Raw genomic sequence first — 26,526 nt, 5'->3', positions numbered from 1 at the left:
CACAACGTTCATTTAAACCCGCCCTCAATAAAAATTGGTAAGAAGAAAATTAGGTAGAATATAAATTAGTAATAAAGTGAATGAAAGTAATATAAAAAAATTATAAACGTTCCTAAATCGGCTGGTGGGGCAGCTTTATGTTTCTTTTGTCAGGATTGTCTTTCACTAAACCAAAGAACTAGAAACAAAGAATTTAATAGCCCCAGAAATTAATATTTGGTTTTTTGGTGCATTACCCCAAGAAATTAAATAATTAATAATAAAAGCATGAACTGTTTTTCACACTGTCTTTTATTCTTTTAAGGGGAGATAGCTACTCTTGCCCCCAGTAATCTTTATTTTTATCTTCTCCCTTTCATATCTCAAGCCAGGTATGGCAACATCCTCTCAAGACTCTTCCTCTTCCAAGAGACACTTCCATTGGACTAACAAAGTTGCAACCGAAGATACCGAAGCCTCTTCAACAACACCTAATGAGGATGACAAGAATGGAAGATCAGGTATTAAAACCCATGTTTCTTTGTCCACACCAAGGAAGAAAAAGCTTCCGGCTGCTGCTGTTTCCATCGCAAGGCTCCGATCTGCTGTTTCATCTTTTAGGAAGAGCCGTTCGAGCCTTCCTTTTGGCCTCGGGTCACGAGTGATCGGTACTCTTTTTGGTTACAGGCGAGGACACGTTCACTTCGCCTTGCAGAAAGAAGCCGGTTCCCCACCAGCTTTCCTCGTCGAACTGGCGACGCCCATAAGTGGTTTGGTTCGAGAAATGGCGTCCGGGTTGGTCAGGATTGCTCTAGAGTGCGATAAACCCAAAGCAGAAGACCATAATAAAAAGGGTACTACTGTAGTGAGATTGCTAGAAGAGACCACTTGGAGAACTTACTGCAATGGAAAGAAATGTGGGTTTGCTACGAGGAGGGACTGTGGTGACAGAGAATGGAAGATTTTGAAAGCTGTGGAGCCAATCTCCACCGGAGCAGGGGTTTTACCGGCCGGGAATGAAGTTGAAGCTGGTCCTGACGGTGGTGAACTTATGTATATGAGGGCTAAATTCGAGAGAATTGTTGGGTCAAGAGATTCAGAAGCTTTCTATATGATGAATCCTGATAGCAATGGAACACCTGAACTTAGTATCTATTTGCTTAGAGTTTGAAAGTTACATTCCCATGGAAGATCTGAGCTTATTTTGCTTTTTTTTAAGGGGTATACATGTGATAATTCGTCTTGCTTTCATTTAGAGCCATGGAAATTGGGGGTTTAATTGTACTAGTGTTTTTTTGTGTTAGTTTAGGTGGGAGGGGTGAAATACATTATAACATGATGATGGTGATGATGGTAGGTGGGGGGTCTTAAAAGCTGTGTATATGTACAGTTTTCTTCTTCAGTCTTTGATCAAGTAAATGAGGCACTGTGCCTAGTGCATGCAATCAGTGACTATCTTTTCCCATTTTGATAAGTAATAGGGCCATTCCACACTTATATAGATACCATCATTTAATTATAAAAAAAATGTGTTGAATACATGATTTCATCTCATAAATTCATTCAAAACTTACAGATCTATCCAACTACTATATATATGGAAGTACCATTACAGAATTGGTCTAAACCCCATTCAAGTTTTTTTTTCATAAAATCCATCTAAGTTTCAAACATTAAAATTTAAAAAAATGAAGATAACTTGGGTTTAAATATATTTAAATGTATTTTTTCTGATTTAAGGTTTGAGAAAAGATTATAAGTATTGTATTAAAATTTTAATTTTTAATAATTAAATGTATTATACTTAAAATCAAATCCAACCAATATAATAGCTTAAATCGACAACTAAAGATCATAAAATTCGGTTTTTGAGTTTGGATATTCTTGTTAACATTGTGAGTGCCTCTTTGGGTGTGCATTGGCTGCTGTAGGCAAAGCTAGAATACGGCCTTCAATTGTTTGTAAAAGCCCAGTGTCATGTTTAGTAAAACGAGCATACGGGCTGTCCACCTGGGTATTATATAAGGCCTCTCAGCCCAGTAATCCAAACACAATTTATAATTACAGTTCAACTTTTGAAACCAAAACAGCCATCACTACCAAAAGAATATATTTCAGTGGTTGAAATTAGTCACATAAGAACCGTCGTTATGAATGATCCGAGGATATGATGTTTACACAAAAAGAGAGCAAAAATAATAACCATAATTAACCTAACTAAAACTTTAGTATTAGTTAAGATGATGATAAAGAAATGCCCAGAAATTCCAAGGCCGACTTTGCCATTACAGAAGAAAACTCATTGAAGCTAATGACACCATCCCCATCGGCATCAGCCTCTCTTATCATATCCGTTAACTCTTTATACGTCAACGGATGACCCATTTTCGCCATGCAACCAGCCAGCTCCGCCGCCGTGATATACCCATTTCCGTCACGGTCGAACAACCGAAAAACCTCCGTGAGTTGCTCTTGGTTCACCAGTATCTCATCTTTCATTGTAGGCAATATAGTATTGGCTAGTTCATCGAATTCCACCGCACCGTTGCCGTTGGAATCCATTTTGGCTAACAGCGCATGGATTTGATCACCCGATGGCTTCAGCCCTAGCGATCTCAATAACGCCGCCAGCTCCAGAACGGTGAGGCTTCCGTCGGAATCCATGTCGAACCTCGCGAAAATGTCCTTCAACTGCTTCAGTTGTTCAACTCGTAATGCCACCATTTTTATCCAAATATTTCCTTAAAAAAAACAAGACAATATATGTTACTGTCTTTACAATGAAACAATGATTATGGCAACGTCGGTGATGGCTCCGGCCGGCAACAATGTAAGAAGAAGAACAAGGGCATAGACAAATTGTAGTAGCTAAACTATGAAAGAAAATGGTCCTTTTTTAGTATTTTTGGGAGAGAGAGGGGGGTTTAAATTTTACTTTTGCGGTGACATTAAAAATAGAAACCGTGTCGTCGTCGGTGGATTTATTTAATTTTTTTTTCTTTAATTAGGTACATGTTCATACGAGTTTCACGGAAACCTCGTAGTACTACTAATCTTTTGTTTTTTTTTTGGATAAATTTATTTAAGGGATTTTTATTATATTTTATTTATTTATTTATTTCTTAAACAAAACTTCTAGACTCTATGGTACCATATGTTTATAAGTTAAAAATAATACAATAAATAATCTACTAATTTTGTTTAGAATTAAAAAATAATTTAAGCGAAATATGAGGAAATAAGCAAAATTACTTAACCTAAAATTTAAATAACAATAAATATTAAATAATTTTTATAACAGATACTAAAAATTCTGGAAATTATTAGCTTGATTTTAGTGCAAAATTAAAGAAATTACTTAACCTAATTATGGTTATATATTTAATATTAATGAAAGTGAAGCTCAATTTTTTATATAATTCTCATGGTTATTTGCTGCACTGTCATTGTCGGTACAACATGATATTTATTAATATATGCTATACAACTAAAACCGGTTGGTTTTGTTTCCAATCATTAACTATTGAATGCAGTCATTCGAAAAAAAATGTAGGGTGCCCACAAAGAAATTAAAATAATAATAGTTTTAAATTAATTATTACTCGTAGAATCAAGATTTTTAAGATAAATAAAAGTAGAAAAAAATTAAAATTTTTAACAACCTGTTAAACAAATTCTAATAGACATCAATAAGGTTGTTTAGTTTAATTTATTTTTTGAAATATTTAATCTACAATCACAGTTTTATATTTAATTTATTATTTTCATCAAATTAAATAAAAATAATATTGCATTAATGGTAGATTTATTTCTTTTAGAAATATCACGGCAATAATTGATATTTTTTCTTTCTTTAGCTTAAATTTAGGAGGTAGATTAACTTCTTAAAAAAATTAATTATGAAATTAAATCATAAATATGGTCCTATGGATGAGAAATTAAATTGATGTTGAAAATGATACGCGTATACTATAGCTATTACCTATTTGAAAATAATGTTTGAATTATATATATCTACTATGTATGAAATCAAAATAATAAAAAAGGAGTTAAAATTGTAAATAAAAGAAATTTTAAATAGAAAATATATTAGATTAAAAATATTAAATGCATTCTAATTATTTATTATGGTGTTTTATTTTTTTAAGTTAATGTCGAGTTGATTTATAACACCAATTCAATCGTCAACATTATCAATATATACAAACGTGAGTGAAACAATTGTAAAATATTGAAATGTATAAAGGTATTAAAATAAAGGTTTGGTTGAAGTAATAAAAATAAGATTTTATAGATGCATGCTAGTGGCTAGGGGCAAAGTCAGAAAATTTTTTTAGAGGGTGAAATTAAATTGTAATTTTTATGATAATAAAAATGTAATTTTTAAAGGATTAAATCAAAATTTATCATTTTTAGGGGTCAAAGTACAATTTTACTTTTACTAATTTAAAATTTTAAAAATTTTAAAAGGCCAAAATGAAGCCCCTGCCAACCCCCTAAATTCGCCCCGGCTAGTGGCATGAGTTCAAATATCACAATGTGTGTTTTTTAACTCTATCAGCCCCCTTTGTTAAACAATTCTTTAATTTATTATTTTAAATTACTATAATTTTCTATGAAAATGTATAAATGTTGTGAAATTAGTAAAAAAAATATACAAAGAAAATGAAATAAATGTTTATTTTGTCGAAATTAGGATGTTCGCCTATAGCAATCATCAATTCTCTCGTTGTGGGTGTTCTCTGAAAAAGATAAATAATTAGTTAAGAAATGTGTTCTGTTTTCATAGGCAATGATGAAATCTTCGATTTCATGATTAAGGCATGAGGAAACAATATTAAGGCATGAGGAAACAATCTTAACACACCACACTTCATGGTTAATTTTTTTTTTTAAATTACTTATACAAGAGTATTTTTTTTATAAAGTACTAATCATTATGTTTCATATTTATTTAAAATTAACATTGTTTTGCAAATTTTGCCTTAGCTTAATTTGCATTGTTGCTATAGTAACAATTAGGAGGATGTAGGTTTGAAAGTGTTTAAATACATTTTTCCTCTTATTTTAGGATTAGAGAGGGATTTTGGGTAGAAGTAAGTATTATACCCTATTTATTTTAACAATTATATCATACAAGATGTAGAACAATACAATGGTAGCTGTTTACACCATAAGAGATGCAGAAAACTATTAGAATAGATGCAGTTCACATCATAAATGATGCAAAAAGCTACTAGAATGAAGGTTTAAAAGTGTTGAGGTCGAATTTTAGTAGAGTGTAAGCACTATGTTTGTTGTGTATGTTCTAGCTCTTTTTGTCACGATGCCAAGTAAGAGTATTTACAGAGTGACAAATGTCAACTAAAAATACTGTTGCATTCAACTTGAAGGAACAAAATGATGCATCGTTAGGTTGGGAGTGCGACGACTGATGAGTATTGTAAAGAACATTTTCCCATATATTTTTTGTAGATTATTTGGGTCAGCTTATTATGACGGTATATTCAAGTGAGACACTTTTATAAAAAGATCATATGATTGAATTTTGCCGTATTTTGATTTTGATTCCAAATTAATATTTTTCTACTAAATAATATAAATTAAATATACAAAAGTTTAACTAAGCTTACATATATACACTAGTTCAGTTGACTAGGTACTCAATCTACTCCATCTTAACTCAACAATGACAGAGCCCAATTCAAATTGTCTCAAACTTAAGCTAAAACAACATAAATATCTCATTTAAGACTTTAATACCTTAAAAAGTTTTATAAAAATAATTTTATAATTTTACAACACAATAAAGACAATTAATCATAAACACTTACAATTTTTTTCCAGAAACATAATAAAAATTAATTATAAAAAACTATTTATTAGCAACAAAAAGAACAGCAACCGAGCATGTAAATGAGAATTAAGAAAGCTAAGAGACAGATATTGATTAACGCCAAAGCCTTCCATTCCCTCTTTAGGTTTTCAACCACCCCAACTTTGCATGAATCGCACTCAAAGCACATCTTATCCCCATCATTGCTCCATTTCTTACAGTCCTTGTCTTTCGACGACGGTCCCGATTTCGGCACTTCCCACACTAACTCGTTCTTCTGTGTAAACCCACACACATCCGGCGGCTTACAACACGCCACCTGCCAAAAAAAAAAAAAAACGGGATAATTATAAGTTTAAGAATTTGAATCCCAAGCCGGATAAAAAAAAACGCCGAGTATTTTACAAGGGCGCGCCGACAATGAATTCCGTTAATAATACAACTTGATGAATTTAATAGATCTTTTAGAAAGACTCAATAATCATAGATCAAACCTATCTAATTTTTATGGTGCAATAATTAATTTGATGTTTGATGGATTCATTACACCAACTTAGTCAGGCTTAAATAATAGAATATATGTAATTATAATGTACACCTGTAATGCATGGAGGCTCTTGTTATAAACCTCGATGTCAGGGACCTGATCCACTAACACCAAGAAGTTAAATTCAAGTTTATATTCGTCGGTGGTACAAAGCCTGGCATCAATGAGACAACTCTTGATCTTTTTCCAGTTATTCTCCTTATTGACTTTATTGGCCAACCAATTGGAAAAATCCATGGGGTTTTTGGGTTCAATGACTTTCTCGCTATCGGCGATGACTTTCCCGACGGCTTGGTTGGTGATCATGAAAACGAAGATGGTGAAAGCGATGACACCGAGTATCAAAAGGAACATGAGGGTCAAATAAATGTACATGCATAAGGTGCTGCTGCATGAGGTTCCCATTATTCCTATAAGGGAAAGGATGAGCAAAAGACCACCCATTACTATTAACGGGGTGGTTGAAACTTTCTCGCAATCGCTGCTACCTTTGATGTTGAGGTAAGCACCAGATATGACGAAACCTATGCCTACTGTTAGCAATACGCAGTTCAGCAACCCTACGAAGCAATTGCAGATACAACCCATTATTTCTTATTTCTTTTTTTTTTTTTTTGCTAGAATATTAATAACAATAATAACATTTGTTGTTGGGTTTTCTTTTTTTTTTTTTAAAGGTTTTGAAAAGAAGAAAAAAGTAATCAAATAATGGGTTCTGAATTTGGATTTTGGGTTTTAGATTTTTTTTTTCTTTTTTGTGATTGCTTGGTTTGCTTATAAGAGAAATGGGTAGATGGAGCGAAGAAAAGGGAAAATCTGCGTGCATAATTTATTTTAGCAGTTTTTTCGGTTACGTGAAAAACGGATTTTTTTCTTTTATTTTCCTTTTTTGTCGGGGTGGGGTTATGATGCTGCCACGTGGCAAATTCACGGAACATGTTCGACAGGCTGAAATTAATGATGTTTATACGTACTAAGCGTTGGAGTTGCTAACGAATTACTTTTAACATTGAAGTATTTTAGGAAGGAGTGTTAAAATTTCGGTTAAAATTGAATTAATTGATAGAATTGATTTAATTCGGTTAAAGGTCAGTTAATGATTTTATATAAATTTAATTATTAATTAATTCGGTTGTGAAATCAGGTAATTACTTGAATTAATCGAACTTAATAATTAATAATATAAATTATATCTAGTTTTAATTTGATTAATTCGATTTTATAAACATTATCAGTTTATTTATTTTTAAACATTTTATTCTTGTTTTAACAAAAATATATATATATAAATTTTGGTTAATTCGATTAATCGATCGACTTAATCGAAATATTTCAGTTCGGTTAATTTTTTTCAAAAAATTCAATTCGGTTAACCGTTAAAGATTAAAAAATTCGGTTAATTTAATTCATACTAGTTCGATTCGAATAACTGTTTGAACAATTCTAATTTTTAAGACTGTGATTGTTTATAGGTCAAGATCTTGATTGTTTGAATCAATTCAACTTGATCAATTTTATCAAAAATCGATTAGAATATTAATCGATATTGTACTTGAATGTATTTATAAAATGACACTTTCAAGAAAAATATAAAATCGGCTCAATTATTGTTAAGATAAGATCAAGTTTAATATATTCGATATAAGCGTCCAACATGCATATGTTCAATTGTTTCTTTCTTTAGAAGATTTTTGAAAATTCACATTCTCGTACCCACAGCATCCAAATATGTGTTGAACAAATACTAGCAAGGAAATTGAAGATCATACAACCTACTGAAAATGTTTGATCATACAATTTTATGGTTTCTCTTTTTTTTCTTTTTTCTTTTTTTCAATTACATGTATTGATCAAAGAGAAAAGCCATGTTTAAAGCGCATTGAAAGAGCATATTTCAGATTTGCACGTGATTGAGGCCATGACTTATCTTCTCAAAGCTTTCCCTAGATTCAGGCCAAACAACTGAGCAGCCAACATGATATTTATATATACCAAACCCTAAACACGAATAGATGGGCCAACATACACACCCGAACGCATATATAGGTCATCTGGTGTTTCTATCTCTGCAAGCCATGCATACTCCTCTTCCTTTCCGTTACTTATCTGAGCTCCATTTCCTGCAGAATCAGTGGAATGGTTCTTTAACAACTTAATTATTTCTGACTGAGAAACGGAAACTTTTACCTTGAGGAAAGTCGTTCCCTTGTAACATGTATGATGACATAAGTCATATGGTTTTCCTGTTGCACAACACCGGGCGAAAAATCGAAGCACAACAAGAATGATATATTAGGAATGGAAAGATTAACTTACCAAAGGCAGAATACGGATAGTCGACATAGTAAGTGCATTTTCGACCTAGATCTTCTCTGTAAGGAGGAGCAAGTACATCAAGCACGGCACAAGGGGTGACTGCTGTAAAACAATGCAGATTGCCCCCAGTTTTCGGGTACAAAATGGAGGTTCCGCATGGTGCAGTTAAAACTTTATCAGCCGCCAATCTTGCTAACCTTACTGGCAAAAAGAAATTCTGTCATAAGTTTCTGCCCTAAAAGGAAACAGAATAATTCCATGTTGACATTAATAAATCTAAAACAACCCAAGCATTATAATTTCAACTAACTTAAAAAAGACAAACTATTTATCCCAAGAAAGAGAAAGAATCCCGAGAAAAATAGGGCTGGTTACAAGTAGAATATCAAGAACTAAAGCCCCCAGTTCTCCCAACTCATTTTTTTCATGAAGTACTTGTGTCCAACAAATTTGACATGGTTGTAGGAATATATGACTTTCCGAGGACCCTCCAAATACACGATAAAACTTAGGAAAACCAAACATTTTGGTTTTGGACACATACCTGAACCCATCACTCATACAACACTCATACCTGAGTAACATAGGCCCAAAAGTTCCATTCTATAGCTCATAATTACATAGTGATAACAACAGGTAGTTGAATGTAATGGCAAGAATTCGGATTAAACTAGTAAAGCTAAACCCGGTGTAGCTTTATATCTCTTCTTTATTATATCATAACTGAGCTATCCAATTGATCAAATTTTTGTATGTTCCATTTCCACTCAGTTAATGAAGGTTGGCAGTCTATATGTGAGGTTTTGACAAAATAACCAAACTAATCAGCTTTCATTGCTAGCATGATGTAATAATAATTGTTATGTAAAGAAAGTACATTAAAACCGAACCTTGAGGGCAACCTGGCTCCTGGCTTTCCTTAATACATGATGGTTCAACCCAGTCATAGGCCTTGACATGCATAGACCCGTAAAGAACTTTGCTCAATACGGTCATCCCGGGATGGTCATGTAATGGAATAACCGAAGAAGTGGGAAAGCAGAATACACACATCTGCATACGACATCATTTGTTCAAAACATGAGTAAAGTACAATAATAATAGAACCTTAGGAGTAATTTTTTGGCCGGATTTTAAATGAACTCTGGTTCACAGCAGCTCAAAAACCGATAATGATGGTGTGTAATAATACCACCAAAAGAGGCCTATGAAAACTCGGAAAAGTGGGTAAAAAACAATTTAAAATTTTATATCTATGTAACTAAGGAGATGTAGACAAATGAACTACAACCTCATGGACATGGAACACAATAGAAGGATGAATATAAGACCTGAAATGGTAAACTTGATCGTATGAGACTCTAAAGAGAGGGGCATGAAATCAAAAGTGGAATAAGATTTATATAGTAAGGCTCACCGTAAAACTATCACATTCATGAATGTCCAAATATGTTATCGGTTGAGCCCATCGAGTTACTCTATTTAGTCCAAAAAATCCATGCCCTCGATCATCATCTGGACTTTCCTCTTTAAGTCCAACATCAGCAGGGCCAAATGTGTCTGTAAAAAATGGCATATATAAGGTTGATGTTAATCAAAATTCCATTCATAAAAAGTTGCAATTCAATCCTCTCTACGTAAGAAGCACATTAAGGCAAGACAATACTCCTTTATTAAGCAGGAGAAACATGTTAAGTATGCCTAAGATCAATCTCGATCATTTTTTCAGAAGTTAATTCCATTAATAGCATAATTCAAAAACCATACATAAAATTTTTTTTTCTCAATTACCCTGTCGTTGCTTTGGGTTAAAATAAGAGAAAACCTAACTTCACAAAGTAAGCTCCATAGAAAGAGTGATAAAAGAACAACCCTACACTCTAGCATCTTTGTGTAAATTGTAAGCTATACAAAGTTGAACCAATTCTCTAAGCTAGTGAACCACGAATAAATGGTTTTACCATGAACCAATCCTTAATTTTCACAGGTTAAGAATCTCGTAACGGTTACATCTCCATATTCGAATTACAGGGTAAGGTTAAAGTAATGAAACATCGTTATTCGTTACAAACAACAAACATCAAAATCTGATTTAACAAACAATGGCTTAAAGCCATCATAACATAGTAAAATGAATAAGAATCACATCCCTATCACATTATGAACCTCATCTAGCGGCACTAGTCCAAAATCTGAACAGATTATCTTTCCCTCTTGAAGACCATCTTATTCACTGTCACTAAACCACATAACCAAGTACTAACAAGGAACATAAATTGAAAGAAAAAAGAACTAAAATATTTTCACAAGATAACTTGGTTTTATCTGAAACAAAACATTAGGCCACAATCTGTCCAAAACTTCTAAAATTATAGTTGATTTAGCTAAAAAAAAAAACAACTTAATTTTTTTATTGAAAAAATAATGTGCACAACTTTACACCAGAAACCAAGCAAAAATTTCATCAATTCACATAACATTTTTTTCAAACTCAACAATAAGCCAGTTCAACCACAAATCAGATATTCGTAAAATTAAAAAAAAATCTAAAACCCTAATCAACCCGAACTTTTACATAAATCACCACATTATACGAAACCCAAATGCAGAATCCATCAAACTTCGACATGCAAAAGCTTTATGAAAATAAACCCCCAAAAAGAAAAAAGAAGAAAAGAAAATAGGTAATAATGAAAAATACCCAGAAGAGAGCAGATTTTGTGGATTGGTTGAGGAGAAGGAGAAGAAGACAAGCCTGAAGGAGTGAAAGTAGTTTTGCAGAGATCATAAAGAAGCTGCACTTTAGGAGCAGTGGTGTTGTTCATAGCCATATGTTGCTTTTGCTTTGGAATATACAGAGCGGAAAGTGCTTTCTTCTGAAGAAATACCATGGCCTTATCGGTTACTTTTTGGATCTCTGAGAACATTTTTGGTATATTTTGCCTACGTTCTTCTTTTTTTCCCTTATTTTCACAAGAATCACTGCAAATTTGGTGTCTGATTATTTGAACTGGGTTGGACCGGATTATTAACTCCATCCTAAAATTTCATTATAGGTTAAAATATGATGGGTCAGTGTATTTTTCATATATTTAAAATTTAGTCTCTGTATTTTTATTTTAAGAATTTAGTCCTTTTATTTTCTATATTTTAAAATTCAGGTTCTAGTACTGTTATCTTTTTAAATAAAAAAGTTACTCACTTAGTAGCAATGTAGTTAAAAAATAACTAGTTATAATGAATTTAAATTTAATAAAATAATCTTAACAATGTTTAAAGTTAGACTTGAATTTTAAAATCTAAAAAGTATGATTAAATTTTTATAAATAAAAGTAAAAGACTAAATTCTAAATTTATAAAGAATACAAGAGTTTATGAAAATTTTAGCCTTTTATATTATATCTTAATTCGATATTTTAATTTGTTTTATGTTGAATGAAAGTTTACATTTAAATAATAATAATAAATTGTTTAAAAATATGTAAATATTAATATTATTAAATTAAACTAAACGTGTACTATTCAAAAGTTAAAGTTCCAATCATTCTAAACAAAACCAAAACATTTTCTATTAAAATTTTCCAACTTAATATGTTTTCTTTTCTTGTCAATTATATGGAATTTTAAATAAAAATATTTAATTTTAATTTTTAAGTAAAGATTAAATTTTAAATTTTATCGACATACAAGTATTGACAGCATAATTTAACCGAAGAATAAATATCCAAACCTGAAAAAATTAAATTGAAAAACCAATCCATTCTCCACCCCGTATTTTATGATAAAAAAAAAAGTATCCAGTTTTTAATAAAAAAAGAGTTCGAACTTGAAAAGGAAAGCAGGTTAAAATATTGGTCAAAATGTGGTGTTAGCCCCTGTACATTTACAGAATTTGAAAATCAATCCTTAAACTTTTAAAGTGAAAAATTAAATCTACTGTCTTTTTCAGTTTAGTAATTTACGTAAAAAATTCTCAACTTCACGGTTTTTTTTCTCGTCAATTATATATTTAATTATTATAGAACATGGACAAATTGTACAAAACTTCTGGTATATTTATTTACATACATTACCATCCGTTTGACAAAATGCCAACAATTTTGCCATCAGCCATTCTTCTTGAGTTGAAGCTTGCCATTTGAGATGTTAGTTAAGGTTTCTGGCTCGGAAACTGAACCACCATTGCTGGGATCCTCAAATGCATGAACTGGGTCGGCAAATGATCGAGTGCTAGGCCACCTACACAAAAAATGTTAAAATGGCATACCGGTTTCATGATTCAGCACCAGACATTCCAAAAGGAATGAAATTGTTGGAAGAAAGTTTATCCTCTACCTGCTCGACAATATAGTCTCGCTATCTATCGTTGTTTTTTCATCAAAAATGTTGCCTGAAAGAATAATGCGGTATGGAGAGGATCACGTGTAAAGTTCAAAGCAGAACAAAATAGGAGGCAGCAATTTATACCTCCATAAAAATTCTTCTTCGAGAAATATTTTGCCATCAACCGACAAGTGTAATCAGTCTCGTATTTCTTGTACTTCTCGATATGTTCCGGATCATCAAGAACCCTAACCAAAATGGGAGAATATCAAAATGGAATCACTCTAAGAAAATATTCGTGATGTAGCATTTAACTCGCAATGAAACAAATATTAATCCCTGAGCAACACATCATACAAGTGTGTGTGTTGAACAAGGGTTTATATCCAACATCGATATGTTTCTCTGTTTTCTTAAGGGTTCTTAGAATGTCAAATCTCCATATTTACATCTAAAAAAGTGTCAAACACAAGTACTTCAAAAAAGTAATGAACCATAGCAACATAGTCCACAACTGCAAATCAGATCAGGATTTACACATCCAAAAGACCATGACTCAGCAATATCATCGACCTCTAATGTAAATATACCAGCAATACATAGTTTAAAGAAAAGATGCTCCTATAACACTACTAATCAGTACTACATACAAATGAAAACCTTGTTTAAGCAAAATAAGAACTCATAAACAGAAACAGCGATATGACTGATATTAGAACAATACGAACTAGCATTTACCGGAAAAGAGAACAAATGTTTTTACTCTGGTGAAAGAAAACTACAGCGATCATAAAAAGGGAGTTAAAAACGGATAAGAAAAGGCATATGAAGAAAAACCCAGAAAAAAAAAGCTTCAATTTTAGAAAAAAGATAAGAAACTAACTCACGCAAAATGATCAGGTATTTGAGGCTTTCGTCCATTGACATGGAACGTTCCATTTTCAGTGGCGGTAGCATCAAGCTGAGCTTGAGAGTGAACAGGGACAGTGGGAACGGTGGCGGAGGACTCAGAATGGGAGGCAGAGATGGAAGGAGGTGACGATGGCAGAGGTGGAGACGATGGAAGATTCGAGCTCGCCATATTTGCTTTCCGAAAGAAATTTCAAGCCTCCAGCAACTTATATTAGGGAATGGGTAGTTAAAGTTTAAGATTTAGTTGCTAATTTTAAAATTATAAAATATTGTTGAATTATTTAAAAGTTTTAATTTAAAATTTTAAATTAGACTATTTTTTAAGTTATTAATGGCTAAGTTTTTTGTAAAAAGGAATTCGTTAGCAAACTTTAAGAATAAATTTATAATTAATACGTGGATCAATACCTATTAATAAGTAAAAAGTATACTTTAGATAGAAATTGGGTTAATAATTATGTTGAAGATAAAAAAAATTACTTAGATTTTAATTGTAAATTCATAATATTTAAAATTGTTTTATAAAAATAAAGAGAATGCGAATGAGAGTTTTCAATTTATGCAAGTAACTTGAACAAAAATATAATACAAAAGTGGTTTTAACACACTAACTACTTAAATGAAAATTTTAAATAGTTCAATAACTATTTTAGAAATTTTTGAAGTTAAATGACAAAAACATAAACCTATTAATAATTTAGTGATTTTGGTTGTAGTTCACTCTTTTACTTGTGGAATTTAGTGGCCATATTTTGCTCTTATTCATTGTAATATGTGTAAGTTATAGATTTAGCCGTTACACTTTAATTTATTAAATTTTAGGTCTTATACTTTTTAAATTTTTAAATTTTAATATTGAATCAAATAGTATCCATTAAATTTGTTAAATTAAATTATATTATGTCTAAAATTTTATGCAATAAACATATTATTACATATGTAATATCATGTTAGTTAGTTCTTTTCACATATTACTTACAATTTTTACATCACTTTAGTAAATAGATTTAACGACTACCATTTGAGTTAAAATTAAAATTTTAAAAATCAAAAAAAATATAAAAGACTAAAAATAATCAAATTAAAAATTAACGATTAAAATTTCGCATGAATTATTTAATCAAACTTAAAATTGATTTAATATTATATAAGGTTCAATTAAAAATTAAATTTATTAGAATAAAAATCTAAATTTAATAAATGAATTAAAATCTATTTAAAAATTAAATTAACATTCAAATCCCAATCCAAACTTTTTATTCTTCGACTACAAGTAACTCTCTTTTAATAAAGAGAAAAAATATCACAAAGCAGTTTCAAAAAAATTACAAAGCAATGAAACCCAAACAATGGTTCATTCTAGAATACAACCATACAATCATCAAAATTATACATGGGATGGGATGTAATGATAAGATAAATTATGATAATTAAACACATTATATTTTTAAGAAATCAGATTTATATTTTAAAAATATTATTAATAAAAGAAATAACCACAAACTTTTAAAAGAATTGACTAAAGACTGTGAAAATATGAAAAATACCTTTAATTATACAAAAGAAAATAGCAACACTGTTGTCATGCTTGCCGACCAAAGAGGTCATATAGCTCCAAGGACCCCAATAGCAAGCTTTGATTATTACCTCCTCAAAGGGAAAAAGTAGACCCACGGTTAGACCCCAGACATCATTATCATCCCATTCAATGACAAAATCATCAGGGAAAGCCCAAGAAGCAAGACCCGTGCGAGGAAAAATAAAAGACAAGGCTCCATCAAAATGTGAAAAGCTCCCATGAGAGTATTCCAATCAAGCGTAAGGAGGCTAAGGTTTCAAATTAGATGGAAGACAATTTTGGTAGATAAAAACAAAACTTAAGGAATTTCAATCGTGTCATCCTTTACCCCATTCTTCACTCCACCACAATATTATATCGATATAAAAATATGTCTTGATAGATAGAGAGACAGAAGGAATTGTAATTTAAATTATATCAAAATTGCAACTTCTTAAATCCAAGCACTCGGTGTAAATGCTAAGCATTCGCCCCTTTATAATAGTTTGAGTTTATAATTAAAAGAATGAAAATTTAAAATAATCAAATCGTTGTATCAAAAACTTCAAATCTTAATAAATTATGTGGTTTTTCAGGACAAATTAACTTTGTTTGAGTTTATAAAATCAAATAATTGTTATACATGAATAACAATAATTGATATATAAATTATACTTGAATTTTCTAAATTTTTAAATTAATAAACTATAATATATATATCATTAGTTAGCAAAATATAAATCATGTGTTCAATGAAAGTAACAAGTATAATTTCATTTATTAAAATATTTTTATATAAAATTTAAATATTTTACTGAAATGATATCTTAATTATTGAGCAACGAAATTTTCAACAAAACTAATTTTCCTAATATTTAAAATAAAAACTGACATATAAAACTAATTTAATAAGAAAATTTACTTCACACTTTATGACATTATTACTGTTATAGATAAAATGTTGTTATAAAATGTTACTATTAAATCTCTCGCTATATATATAGCTGATTCACCCACCTAAATACTAATCCCTAATAAATTTATGACTGGAATTCCTATATAATTATTAATATTGCCAGTTTCATACCCAATACATTTTATTTCTGGGTGTACCATTGCTCTTTTAAGTATTTCCGATTCAAATACTCGTTAAATTTTAATATTAAATTATCATCCATAAAAAATTCTTGAATACTTGATATCTAATTTTATAATTCAAATAGCATCTTGTATCTGAATCTACTATCCAAAAATGAACTATAGATTTCATAGTTAACAAGCTACTGACATGGTGATAAACTCTTATGAAGCATTAAATCTTTTGTGAAGCATCAAGTCAAAGCTATATTTCGGGAAATTATAATAAAAATTGAATATAAATTTTATTTTAATAAGTTGACCGGGTCTTCATTCAGCTGATATCTGCATTGTTGCTAATACAAAAAGATATAAGTTCAAGCACACTGAAATACATTTATTTTCTTATTTAAAAGTTGAAGAGAGATTATGAATAATTTTAAACATTATATTAAAAATTTTATCTTATTAAATGTTAAATGCAATGGCCTAATTTGAATTCGTTTTTTTTTTTTTACTATTTGAACCAATTTTAGATTGGCTCAAATGGTTTAAGTTCTTTATATAATACCTGACCAGCAAGCTTCAAATTCTCTATTCAACCGGTTCAATCTATTAGTCCGATATTTTCGGACCTGAAAAAATAGAAAAGAATCTACTTGCTTAGTGCTTACAGTTACAGGGACAACACAAAGAGAGGCAAGATGTCCACAATCCAAACGGAAAGAAGAGGATAACAGAAAGAGAGGACATAACAGTTAACTATAAAGGCAAATACAGAAACTAGGCAACAAGACAAATTACCATATATATTTATAACATCTACATCTTCTTCAGTTCCGCTAGAAATTCGTGAAGATCATCCAACTTTGCGTTCGAAAGGCCTGCATTTCAAATGAGAAGAAAAAAAAATAAACATGAAAATTACATCACAAGGTGGAGCAGGGAATACACAGACCTAGTAACTGTGCAGGTGTACAGAAACAGAAAAATTTTGTACCCTTCTTCGGGTTCACGGTGAAGTAATTGGTAAGTGAATTGTGTATCCTCTCTGCTCGTTCATGTTCCATTTTTCCCGCCTGTCTGGTCTTTAGCTTCTTCATTTTGACACGGAGCTCAGTTGCAGTTTGCATCATTTCTGCAGGAAAGAAAGATTACAGGTAAATACCATGATGAATTAACTCAAAAACTAGTGCTTTAAAAATCTGACCAGATAGCAATTACAAGTTCAATAATTATGAAAGGCTAGCTTTTACGTGTACAACGTCAAAAAAGGATTTCTATTTTTGGTGCAAGCAAAGACTATCTTGCCAGCAGCCGCGTGGTGGTAGGAGATGTAGAACCGATAATTCCAGCAATTAGGATTCAATCCTTAACAGTCCCAAATACCAGAAAGCACAATCTCATGGATTTAATGCAGTACAAGGCAACTTAAATTACCTTGAAACATGTCCTGTACAGAGGTGTCTTCATATAACTGCAATGCCTCATTAATAAGTCCAGCACAATGCCCACTAGAAGCAGACTGTCTTTCCAATTCTTTGAGTTCACTGTTGATCTTATCAGTCTCTGCCCCAGCCTATGAAGAAGTTCTCTTTTAGACAGAGATTAAATTGGGGGATTAAATAAATTCAGGCAAATAAACATTTATGCAATATAAGTACATATAACCATTACAAATTCCTTTTACCAATGTTAATTTATTCCTTAACGAGTCCAACTCCGCATCCACATCCGGATCAGATAAAGCATCTTGAATCGTTGAAGAACTAGCAAGTAACTCATCCTAGAAAGGAAAATAAATGAAAGTTCACAATTATAACTAAAATAAAGAAATAAATTTAACAAGATATAAAAAACTAAAGCAAATTTTGAACAAAGTTACACGTGCATTTATGTAGAGTTTTCCATATATTTTCTTTTTCTAGACTTCTACATTTCGTTAACAAGCAATTTCTTTGACATCCTTTGCGTCTGGAGAACAATAATATCAATTACTATCACTAGATCTTCATGATATGCATTTTTATCTTTGTCCCAAATTCCCAACTATAACAAATGGTTGTTGTTTAGTAGTGCCTCTCGCCAATCCCAATAAAGGCCAAATTATTGAGATTTCAATTTTCTACCATTACCTTAGCTCAGTTATCCCTAATTTCCTAATGCTATGTTTGGGAATATGAATTTGAGAATTTGGATTTAGATTTCATTTCCTACATTAATTGTGAGAATAAATGCATCATTGTGCATAAAATAATTAAAATTATGATTATGTATTTAAAGATATAAAAACTTGAATATCAAAATAAGAAAGATCCATAGGAATTTCAAATTCATCACTTAGACAGGCATCCCACAAATCCATAAATTTCAAAAACAGTCATGGATGTTAAACTTACAAGTTTTTTTATCACACGACTTACACCATATTGAAATTTAAATCCATCTTCTGAAACTCAGATTCCTAAGTACAACCTAAGTGAACATTTCACAGCTATCAATTATTTAATGCCTTCTATGTTATATCATGACAGACAGCTCCAGTCCATATCTCTTTTGTCAATTGTTTAGTCCCAATTTTGTCTAGCATTCAGTACCTTTTACATATAAACTCAACATGCAACAATAAAATCCATTTCTCAACATGTAAGCATTTGCAACACAAGTAACACTGAACAGATATACGCACCAAGAAATTAATGATTCCTCATAATCATCGCAAAAACATACATTTTCAGGCAAAGAAAAACCTTCAGGAACCGTAAAACAATGGCGAAGACAGTACTTCTCCCACATAGCAAGCCGCTTATCCAAACTTGATTGAATCATATTGCGAATATAATTAACTCCCTAAAAAGAAACAAAGAGTTGAAAAGCTTAACGTGCAATTAGGAATATCACAAAATTGTTTCTTCTCCTGCATTTTCTAGTCCTCAACCATATTTTTTCAAATCAATAATGTTAAACTCTATTGATATGTTTGGAAAACATGAGCTTGACAATTTGAACTTAGATGTCATTTGTTATACTAACTTTGAGAATGAAAATACATAACTTAGTTCATATTCATTATAATTATATATTTGAAAGATGTGTATGAATTTCAAATTCACCAATATATAAGCATCAAACAAATCCAGGAATTTAAAAAATAATCATAAATGCTACATCTAATGTGTTTAATTACCTAATAACCACTGTGATTAAAATCCAAATCCATCTTTTGAAATATAAATTCCAAATGCAACCTTTTTTAACTTATTTTCATTCAAGAATTTGGGGGGGAAATATGAACACTTGCTTGAATTCAATAAACAGTAATCAATATGAGATGCATGATTGACGAAATTAAATCATCTGTATTTTTAATTTAAGGCAAATTAATTTTCGCAGCAACTATAATTAGCAAAATTTTGAAAAATATAAATCATTTTCAGCTCTAAGAAATCGACATTTCTAAACTCAAGAGTAATAATACTTTATTTTTACAAAATGAAAGAGAAATTCCAGGTTACCTTGGTTAGTTCTTGGGAGCAGCCGGTAACTTCGACTTTCAAAAGTTTGGAAGCTTCTCTGCACATTTTCAACAAAATTTTACTAACCTTTCTTGAGAGAACTCACATAAAAAAAAAATTAAAAGATTAATAGAAACTGAGAATGGGGGAGAGAGATACTGGAGATAGAAATCGAAGGCATCGTTGAGGAGATCATCCACTGTGTTCAAGGTTTCATTGATAAAAAGTTGGGGATTTAGGTTCAGAGTATCGAAAATTGCTTCACTTTCGCTGCCTTCCATTTTTACAATCTCTTCGATTTTATTTTTTTTTTCGTTTTTAGGGTTCTTACGTATTTCTTTTTAATTATAGAGTTCAAAATATTTCTCACCCCAGATTTTCCCGCCAAAACTATTGTGGTGGGTACTAATCTTATATTCTAGAGATCGGAATGTTAAATTTTTAACGACGGTTAATTCTACAGTTCGTATTATATTTTTATGTTTATTTTTGCCACCTAAATTTTAGATTATTTTTATTTTGGTCATAGAAAACATTTTCAAATATAATCTAGGGTAAAAATATTAACAATTAAAATAAAAAGTGATAGAAATTAAATGCATTAAAAATTATTAATTTGTTCTTATTCACCCTTTGTTAAGTGATATTTGAATTGATTTCGTTAAGATAATTTGGAAATCTAAAATAAAATTATAAAATTTATAATGATATTAAATTAATTGTTTTTAATATTATAATAACAAATCGGTTAACATTGTTTGGGATAAAAAATTCAATAACTTATTTTGATATTTTGAAATTTAAAATTTTAATATTATATTAAAAATATAATTTTTGCAATGAGATAAACAAGTACAATTTGATAAAGCTTTAATCATTGATATCTTTTTAGTTTGTATTGTCTTTTCACTTTAATCATTGATATCTTTTTTACTCCAAACAATACTTATAATAAAAATAATTTTTAATGACCAAAATGAAAGTGATTTAGAAGTTAGGAGACCAAACTAAAAGTGTAAACATGATATGGCATGTATAGTTTACGCGTTAGAGATTTAACGTTTGGATAATTAAAAAGAAAGTACTATAAAAGTTGGATGACAAAATTACAAAATTTCATTTTTGGCGACTACAATGAATGTGCCCTAAAATTAAATAACTAACTAAATAGTTTACTCTGTTATTTTATTAACATGTTTTTGTTGTTTGTTTTTTCATTAAAATATTATATCATATATATTACAATATCACAACCTATTTTGTTTGACATATGAATTATTCGTATTTTAAAATTTTGAGAATGATTATGGACAACAAATATTTTAACCATCTATTTTTATTTTATTTTTTTCTAAGAAGTTTTGATAAATTCTTCATTTTCTTGTTTCTTAAATAAAAATTATTATGTCATTTATCCTCACTAAAATTTTAATTTAAAAATAGAGAATCTTTTTAACTTACAAATAAATTAATAAAATAAAAGATACATATTTTTAAATATATTTTAAGAAATTAAAAGTTAATTTTAATCCCCATGTCAACTAGAAAACACTTGCACGCCTCACATTTATTCTATAAATAAATGTCAATTCTTTTGTTATTTTCATAAATTCTTAGTGTTTCTTTATTTGAAAAAATTGTGGATGACTTATGGTTTAAAATTATTTATATTATTGATATATAAAAGCAACTAAAGGTGAGCATGGGTCAAGCCCAGAGGTGTGCATGGGCCGGGCCGGTCCCAACTAAAAATTTAGGCCCGTTTGCTAGGCCCAGGCGGGACCTGGCCCGAAAAATGGGCTTAAAATTTTTCCCAAATCCGGCCCGAATAAAAATGTTAAAACCCGAGCCTAACCTCATAGACCATATTAATTTTATATTATTTTTATATGATTTTAAAATATATATAAACCATCAAAATACTAAAATATTAAAATAAATATTTCTCAACAAATTGAAAATAAATTTTAAAAATATGTATACTTAAATAACACTAAAATAGATGCAATTTAACAAGCAAATGACTCTAAAATAATAACAAAATTAGCAAATGTCTTTAAAATAATAAAAAATTAACAATAAAATAAGTTTTACATAATATCCAAACAATAAGAGCAAAATAGTAGCAACATAATAGTAAATTAGTAGGAAAATAGGGAGAAAATAATAAGAAAATAATATTTAAAAAAAAATGTTTTTTTTCATCTAGTGAATTTGGGCCGGGCCGGGCCAAGGCCAAAAATGCCTTACCCGAGGCTCGGCCCTTTTTTAAACGGGCCTTATTTTTTTCCCAAGCCCATTTTTCGGGCCTATATTTTTGCCCAAACCCTCCCACATTTTGAGCCTATATTTTTGCAACTAAAGGTGAGCATAGGTCAGGCCACCCGGCCCAAAGGTCCACCTGAAATGTGGGAGGGGTTTGGGCAAAAACATAGGCCCGAAAAATGGGCTTGGACAAAAAAATAAGGCCAATTTAAAAAACGGGCCAGGCCTTGGATAAGCCATTTTTGGCCCCGGGCCTAGCCCGGCCCGAATTCACTAAAGGACAAAAAATCTAATTTTTTAAATATTATTTTATTGTTATTTTCTCCCTATTTTGCTACCATTTTAATATTATGTTGCTACTATCTTGTTGTTATTGTTTAAATATTGTATAAAACTTATTTTATTGTTAATTATGTTATTATTTTAAAGACATTTGTTAATTTTATTATTATTTTAGAGACATTTGCTTGTTAAGTTGCATCTATCTTAGTGTTATTTAAGTATATATTTTTTAAATTTTATTTTCAATTTGTTGGGAAATATTTATTTTGATGTTTTAGTATTTTTGATATATTATATATATTTTAAAATTATATAAAATAATATAAAATTTAATATTATCGTAATCGAGCCTAGATTTTTAGTTGAGCCCGGCCCGATCGATGCTCACCTCTAAAAGCAACATATTGGAAAAACTTTTGAAATGCGAAAGTAATTAATTTGGTTATGTATTTTAAAATTTATACTTAAAAATAACATAATATATCTATTAATTAATAAAATTATAAATTTGTAAAATCATTGATAATAAATAATAATGTTAAAATTATTTTTTTATAATTAATAAAAATTAAATGTGTGAGATTAACATTATATATATAATGTTAATATATTGGTAATCTATTCTATAATGTATAAATTTATTTATTCAACAAACAAGTGAGGACTACTTGGAATCCAGACCTTTTACCTGGGATGTGAAGAATTTGGTAAGGAACTTCCATTCTTGTCGATTCCAATTTATTGGGCGAAAAGGTAATAGAGCAGCACATGCAATGGTTAATAAAGGTTTGCGAACTGAAGCGGATTTTAGTGGGTTGAAGATGAGCCTTCGAAAGCGGTGGAAGTGGCCGATTCTGATTGACAGTTCAGTCAGTCACCATAAACATTTCTTTGTAATGACGACTGGGTTGAGAAATTCTGAAATATGGATGATTGTCTCAACTAATTCCTTTTTCTGGGCGATTCATTACCGGATTTTGGAAGATTTAGCTGTTTATTGGTGGGGATCTTTGACGCGAGAATAGCCAGGAATTTGCTGGGTGGAGAAGACACTGCCTGTAACACCCCCTACCCATAACCGTCGCCGAAATAGAGTACGAGGTATTACCAATGAGTACAAAACACTTACAGATAATTTAAATATATTTTCATAACAACTTGTCTCGATTTCATACTATTTCGTATTTAAGCTTTACTCACCAAAGTATTTGAAATATCATCTTTATACAAATAGCACACATGAGGTACATAATTCCATAATTAAGAATGAACACATTTATCAAACATATTCCACATTCATATATCAATGTCTCATGTCTCCATATATCAATAATCGTTATTTTTCTTGTTTTTCAGATAATTATGTGTAATCATTCATAAGCATGCAAATTCACTGTGTCTTCTTGTCAATCACAATTTTAAATGACAAATTCATGTGAATAGCTCAACCTCATTAGCTGTTTAAATTCTGTCGCTTTGATTCACATACTCAAAATTTACTAATATAACCTGTCAAACACAATCTCTGAATTATGAAATCACATAATTGAGCTAAATTTCAATGTTCACTAAAATATATCATATAAATTCAAATAATAATTACCAAAACTTTGTCAAATTGGAGAACGTCTTATGAAATTGAGTACGTCGTTACTTACTGCTACGATTCATAACTCAGTATGGCTTTCCTCATTGAAATACCATACCTACATTTCACAACTCGGTATGGGAAATGACATACCTACATTTCTTAACTCAGTATGGATAATACCATACCTACATTTCTCAACTCGGCATGGATGATACCATACCTACGTTTCACAACTCAGTATGGATAATACCATATCTACATTTTTCAATTCGGTATGGATGATACCATACCTACATTTCACAACTCGGTAAGGATGATACCATACCCACATGTCACAACTCGGTATGGATGATACCATACCTACGTTTCACATCTCGGTATGGTTAATACCATACTTACGTTTCACAACTCGGTATGGTTAATATCATACCTACATTTCGCACTTTGTCATCGATCAACCATTGTCTTTTCCATCAATTCATCTTGTCACTGAAAGTGCTCAAATTGATCGTTTATTCAATTTTTATGCTTTTACATTATTCACGATTTTATCATCAATTCATATGAAATAACACATCATGAAATTCATAAAATTAACAATTAGTCACTAAAATTTAGTTATACAAACTCACAAGTACGATTTTTGTATTATAATGATAATCATAATGTAACGCCCCTAACCAGAATTCGTCACCGGAATAGAGTTACGGAGCATTATCGGAGTTACCGATTCATTTATCAGATATTTCATTAATCTGATATCTTTTCTTTTCCACGTTCAAGTCTCGTATTCAAGTCATCCGGATCTTTATAAAGAAATTTGATCGTTGTTTTCATTTATTTCATGTTATAATACATTCAACTAATGCTCTAAACAAAATTATTATTTTGCCCCTAAACTTTTAATTAATGACGATTTCATCCTTAGGTTAAAATAAAATAAAATTATTGCAATTTAATCATTATTTCCAGCCGTTATTCTCACACAAATTGATAACAACCTATGAATTCTATAAAATGTCAGAATTTTCCATAATTTCAACACTTTTCAATTTAATCCTTAAAACATGTTTTTCCCTGATCTTGAGCTAAATTAATAATTTCATTCAATTTTGTAATTTAAATAATAAAATAATCCATTTCATGCAAATTGGTCATTTCTAACATTTTTTTTACAAAATTGCCCATAAAATTTTACTTTTATTCAATTTAGTCCATGAGCCTAAAACATACAAATTACCCATGCTAGCTGAATATTCATACACATTTTCCTCCTCCTCCTCTCCATTGCACATCCTTAATTTACATAACATGCAACAAGTAACATTATCAATAATTTCACTATTTACTTATGTATATTCAAAACTGTCCATTTGCGTCATAGTCACTAAATTATTTATATCTTAAGATACAGAACTCGAAATTAAGATCCGCTAATTTTCCCTAAAACTAGACTTACTTATCTTATTATCATAAAATTTTCAGAATTTTCGGTTTAGCCAATAAGTACAGTTTATTCTTTAAAGTTTCCCCTGTTCTGCTGTCTAACAGTTCCGACCCTTCTTCACTAAGAATTAATTATCTCATCGTACGAGATTCGGATGATGTTCCCGCTTATTTCTATTGAAAATAGACTCTTTAAGGATTTTAAACATATAAATTTAATCCCTTAATTATTTTTATCCAATTTTTGATGATTTTCCAAATTCAGAACAGGGGAACCCGAAATCATTCTGACATTGTTTCATAAAACTTATTATATCTCATGATTTACAATTTCATTGCTTACACTGTTTTTTCTATAAGAAACTAGACTCAATAAGCTTTAATTTCATATTTTAGTCATCCTATAATTAGATTTCTACAATTTTTAGAGATTTTTCAAAGTTAGACTATTGCTGCTGTCTAAAACTGTTTTAGTGCAAAATGTTGATTTTCATTCTGTCCCAAATTTCACAGTTCATACAATTCAGTCCTTACTTAATTAACCCCTTAATTAAACTAATTTTCTCAATTGATACTTTTCCTAGACATTATAAGTTATTTCATAACTATTGAAATTCAGAATTTCCACATAAAACTCTAACTTCAAACTCTTTTACAATTTAGGTCACAAACATTCACTTTCTATTCAATTCTTTCAATAAAATCAGCATATAAACAATTTAAAGCTCTAATTCTATATCAAATCATCATATACTTCCATCACATATTCATATAAACTTTCAATTTCTTTCATAAAATCAAGAACTAATGAATTCAACAAATGGACCTAGTTGTAAAAATGACAAAAACACAAAAATTTCAAGAAATAATCAAGAATTG

At 30.3% G+C, this 26,526-nt stretch overlaps 6 protein-coding genes across 11 annotated transcripts; 1 reads left to right on the top strand and 5 right to left on the bottom strand.

Annotated features, from left to right (window-relative positions):
- The first annotated feature begins 262 nt into the window (after positions 1 to 262).
- On the top strand, positions 263 to 1,424 carry LOC108478518 (protein MIZU-KUSSEI 1-like). The gene has a single exon (XM_017780980.2). It carries the CDS (start codon positions 374 to 376, stop codon positions 1,148 to 1,150), a length of 777 nt encoding a protein of 258 aa, XP_017636469.1. The 5' UTR covers positions 263 to 373; the 3' UTR covers positions 1,151 to 1,424.
- A 628-nt stretch (positions 1,425 to 2,052) lies between these two features.
- LOC108478932 (probable calcium-binding protein CML15) lies at positions 2,053 to 2,950 on the bottom strand. The gene has a single exon (XM_017781385.2). The coding sequence runs from the start codon at positions 2,701 to 2,703 to the stop codon at positions 2,215 to 2,217; it is 489 nt and encodes a 162-aa protein (XP_017636874.1). The 5' UTR covers positions 2,704 to 2,950; the 3' UTR covers positions 2,053 to 2,214.
- Positions 2,951 to 5,726: 2,776 nt separating this feature from the next.
- On the bottom strand, positions 5,727 to 6,950 carry LOC108477614 (tetraspanin-8-like). Its single transcript, XM_017780134.2, has 2 exons — positions 6,414 to 6,950; positions 5,727 to 6,134 (listed from the first exon to the last, which is right to left on the bottom strand). Exons 1-2 carry the CDS (start codon positions 6,948 to 6,950, stop codon positions 5,862 to 5,864), a joined length of 810 nt encoding a protein of 269 aa, XP_017635623.1. The 3' UTR covers positions 5,727 to 5,861.
- Positions 6,951 to 8,030: 1,080 nt separating this feature from the next.
- Positions 8,031 to 11,718, bottom strand: LOC108477014 (plant cysteine oxidase 3). 4 transcript variants are annotated; one of them, XM_053020946.1, is made up of 7 exons: positions 11,380 to 11,718; positions 10,096 to 10,238; positions 9,569 to 9,731; positions 8,679 to 8,879; positions 8,550 to 8,567; positions 8,393 to 8,482; positions 8,031 to 8,305 (listed from the first exon to the last, which is right to left on the bottom strand). In XM_053020946.1, exons 1-7 carry the CDS (start codon positions 11,714 to 11,716, stop codon positions 8,286 to 8,288), a joined length of 972 nt encoding a protein of 323 aa, XP_052876906.1. In that variant the 5' UTR covers positions 11,717 to 11,718; the 3' UTR covers positions 8,031 to 8,285. The 4 variants fall into 4 exon arrangements, with proteins under 4 accessions (XP_052876906.1, XP_017634911.2, XP_052876907.1 ...); XM_017779422.2 differs by having other exon boundaries at positions 8,031 to 8,482; XM_053020947.1 differs by lacking the exon at positions 8,550 to 8,567.
- Positions 11,719 to 12,635: 917 nt separating this feature from the next.
- Positions 12,636 to 14,131, bottom strand: LOC108478753 (uncharacterized). Its single transcript, XM_017781218.2, has 4 exons — positions 13,889 to 14,131; positions 13,146 to 13,249; positions 13,014 to 13,068; positions 12,636 to 12,917 (listed from the first exon to the last, which is right to left on the bottom strand). The coding sequence occupies exons 1-4, from the start codon at positions 14,080 to 14,082 to the stop codon at positions 12,785 to 12,787; spliced, it is 486 nt and encodes a 161-aa protein (XP_017636707.1). The 5' UTR covers positions 14,083 to 14,131; the 3' UTR covers positions 12,636 to 12,784.
- A 3,007-nt stretch (positions 14,132 to 17,138) lies between these two features.
- On the bottom strand, positions 17,139 to 20,443 carry LOC108478580 (protein MIS12 homolog). 3 transcript variants are annotated; one of them, XM_053022216.1, is made up of 8 exons: positions 20,223 to 20,443; positions 20,064 to 20,121; positions 19,279 to 19,398; positions 18,239 to 18,334; positions 17,989 to 18,127; positions 17,549 to 17,686; positions 17,353 to 17,432; positions 17,139 to 17,183 (listed from the first exon to the last, which is right to left on the bottom strand). In XM_053022216.1, exons 1-7 carry the CDS (start codon positions 20,342 to 20,344, stop codon positions 17,371 to 17,373), a joined length of 735 nt encoding a protein of 244 aa, XP_052878176.1. In that variant the 5' UTR covers positions 20,345 to 20,443; the 3' UTR covers positions 17,139 to 17,183; positions 17,353 to 17,370. The 3 variants fall into 3 exon arrangements, with proteins under 3 accessions (XP_052878176.1, XP_017636530.1, XP_052878177.1); XM_017781041.2 differs by having other exon boundaries at positions 17,139 to 17,432; XM_053022217.1 differs by having other exon boundaries at positions 17,139 to 17,432; positions 20,064 to 20,116; positions 20,223 to 20,309.
- Between the last annotated feature and the right edge of the window lie 6,083 nt (positions 20,444 to 26,526).

The sequence above is a fragment of the Gossypium arboreum genome, chromosome 11 (assembly GCF_025698485.1).
Source record: "Gossypium arboreum isolate Shixiya-1 chromosome 11, ASM2569848v2, whole genome shotgun sequence".
In the NCBI taxonomy this organism is placed as follows: domain Eukaryota; kingdom Viridiplantae; phylum Streptophyta; class Magnoliopsida; order Malvales; family Malvaceae; genus Gossypium; species Gossypium arboreum.
Note: the sequence above shows the minus strand (reverse complement) of the source record. Positions and strands in the feature narration are given on the sequence as shown.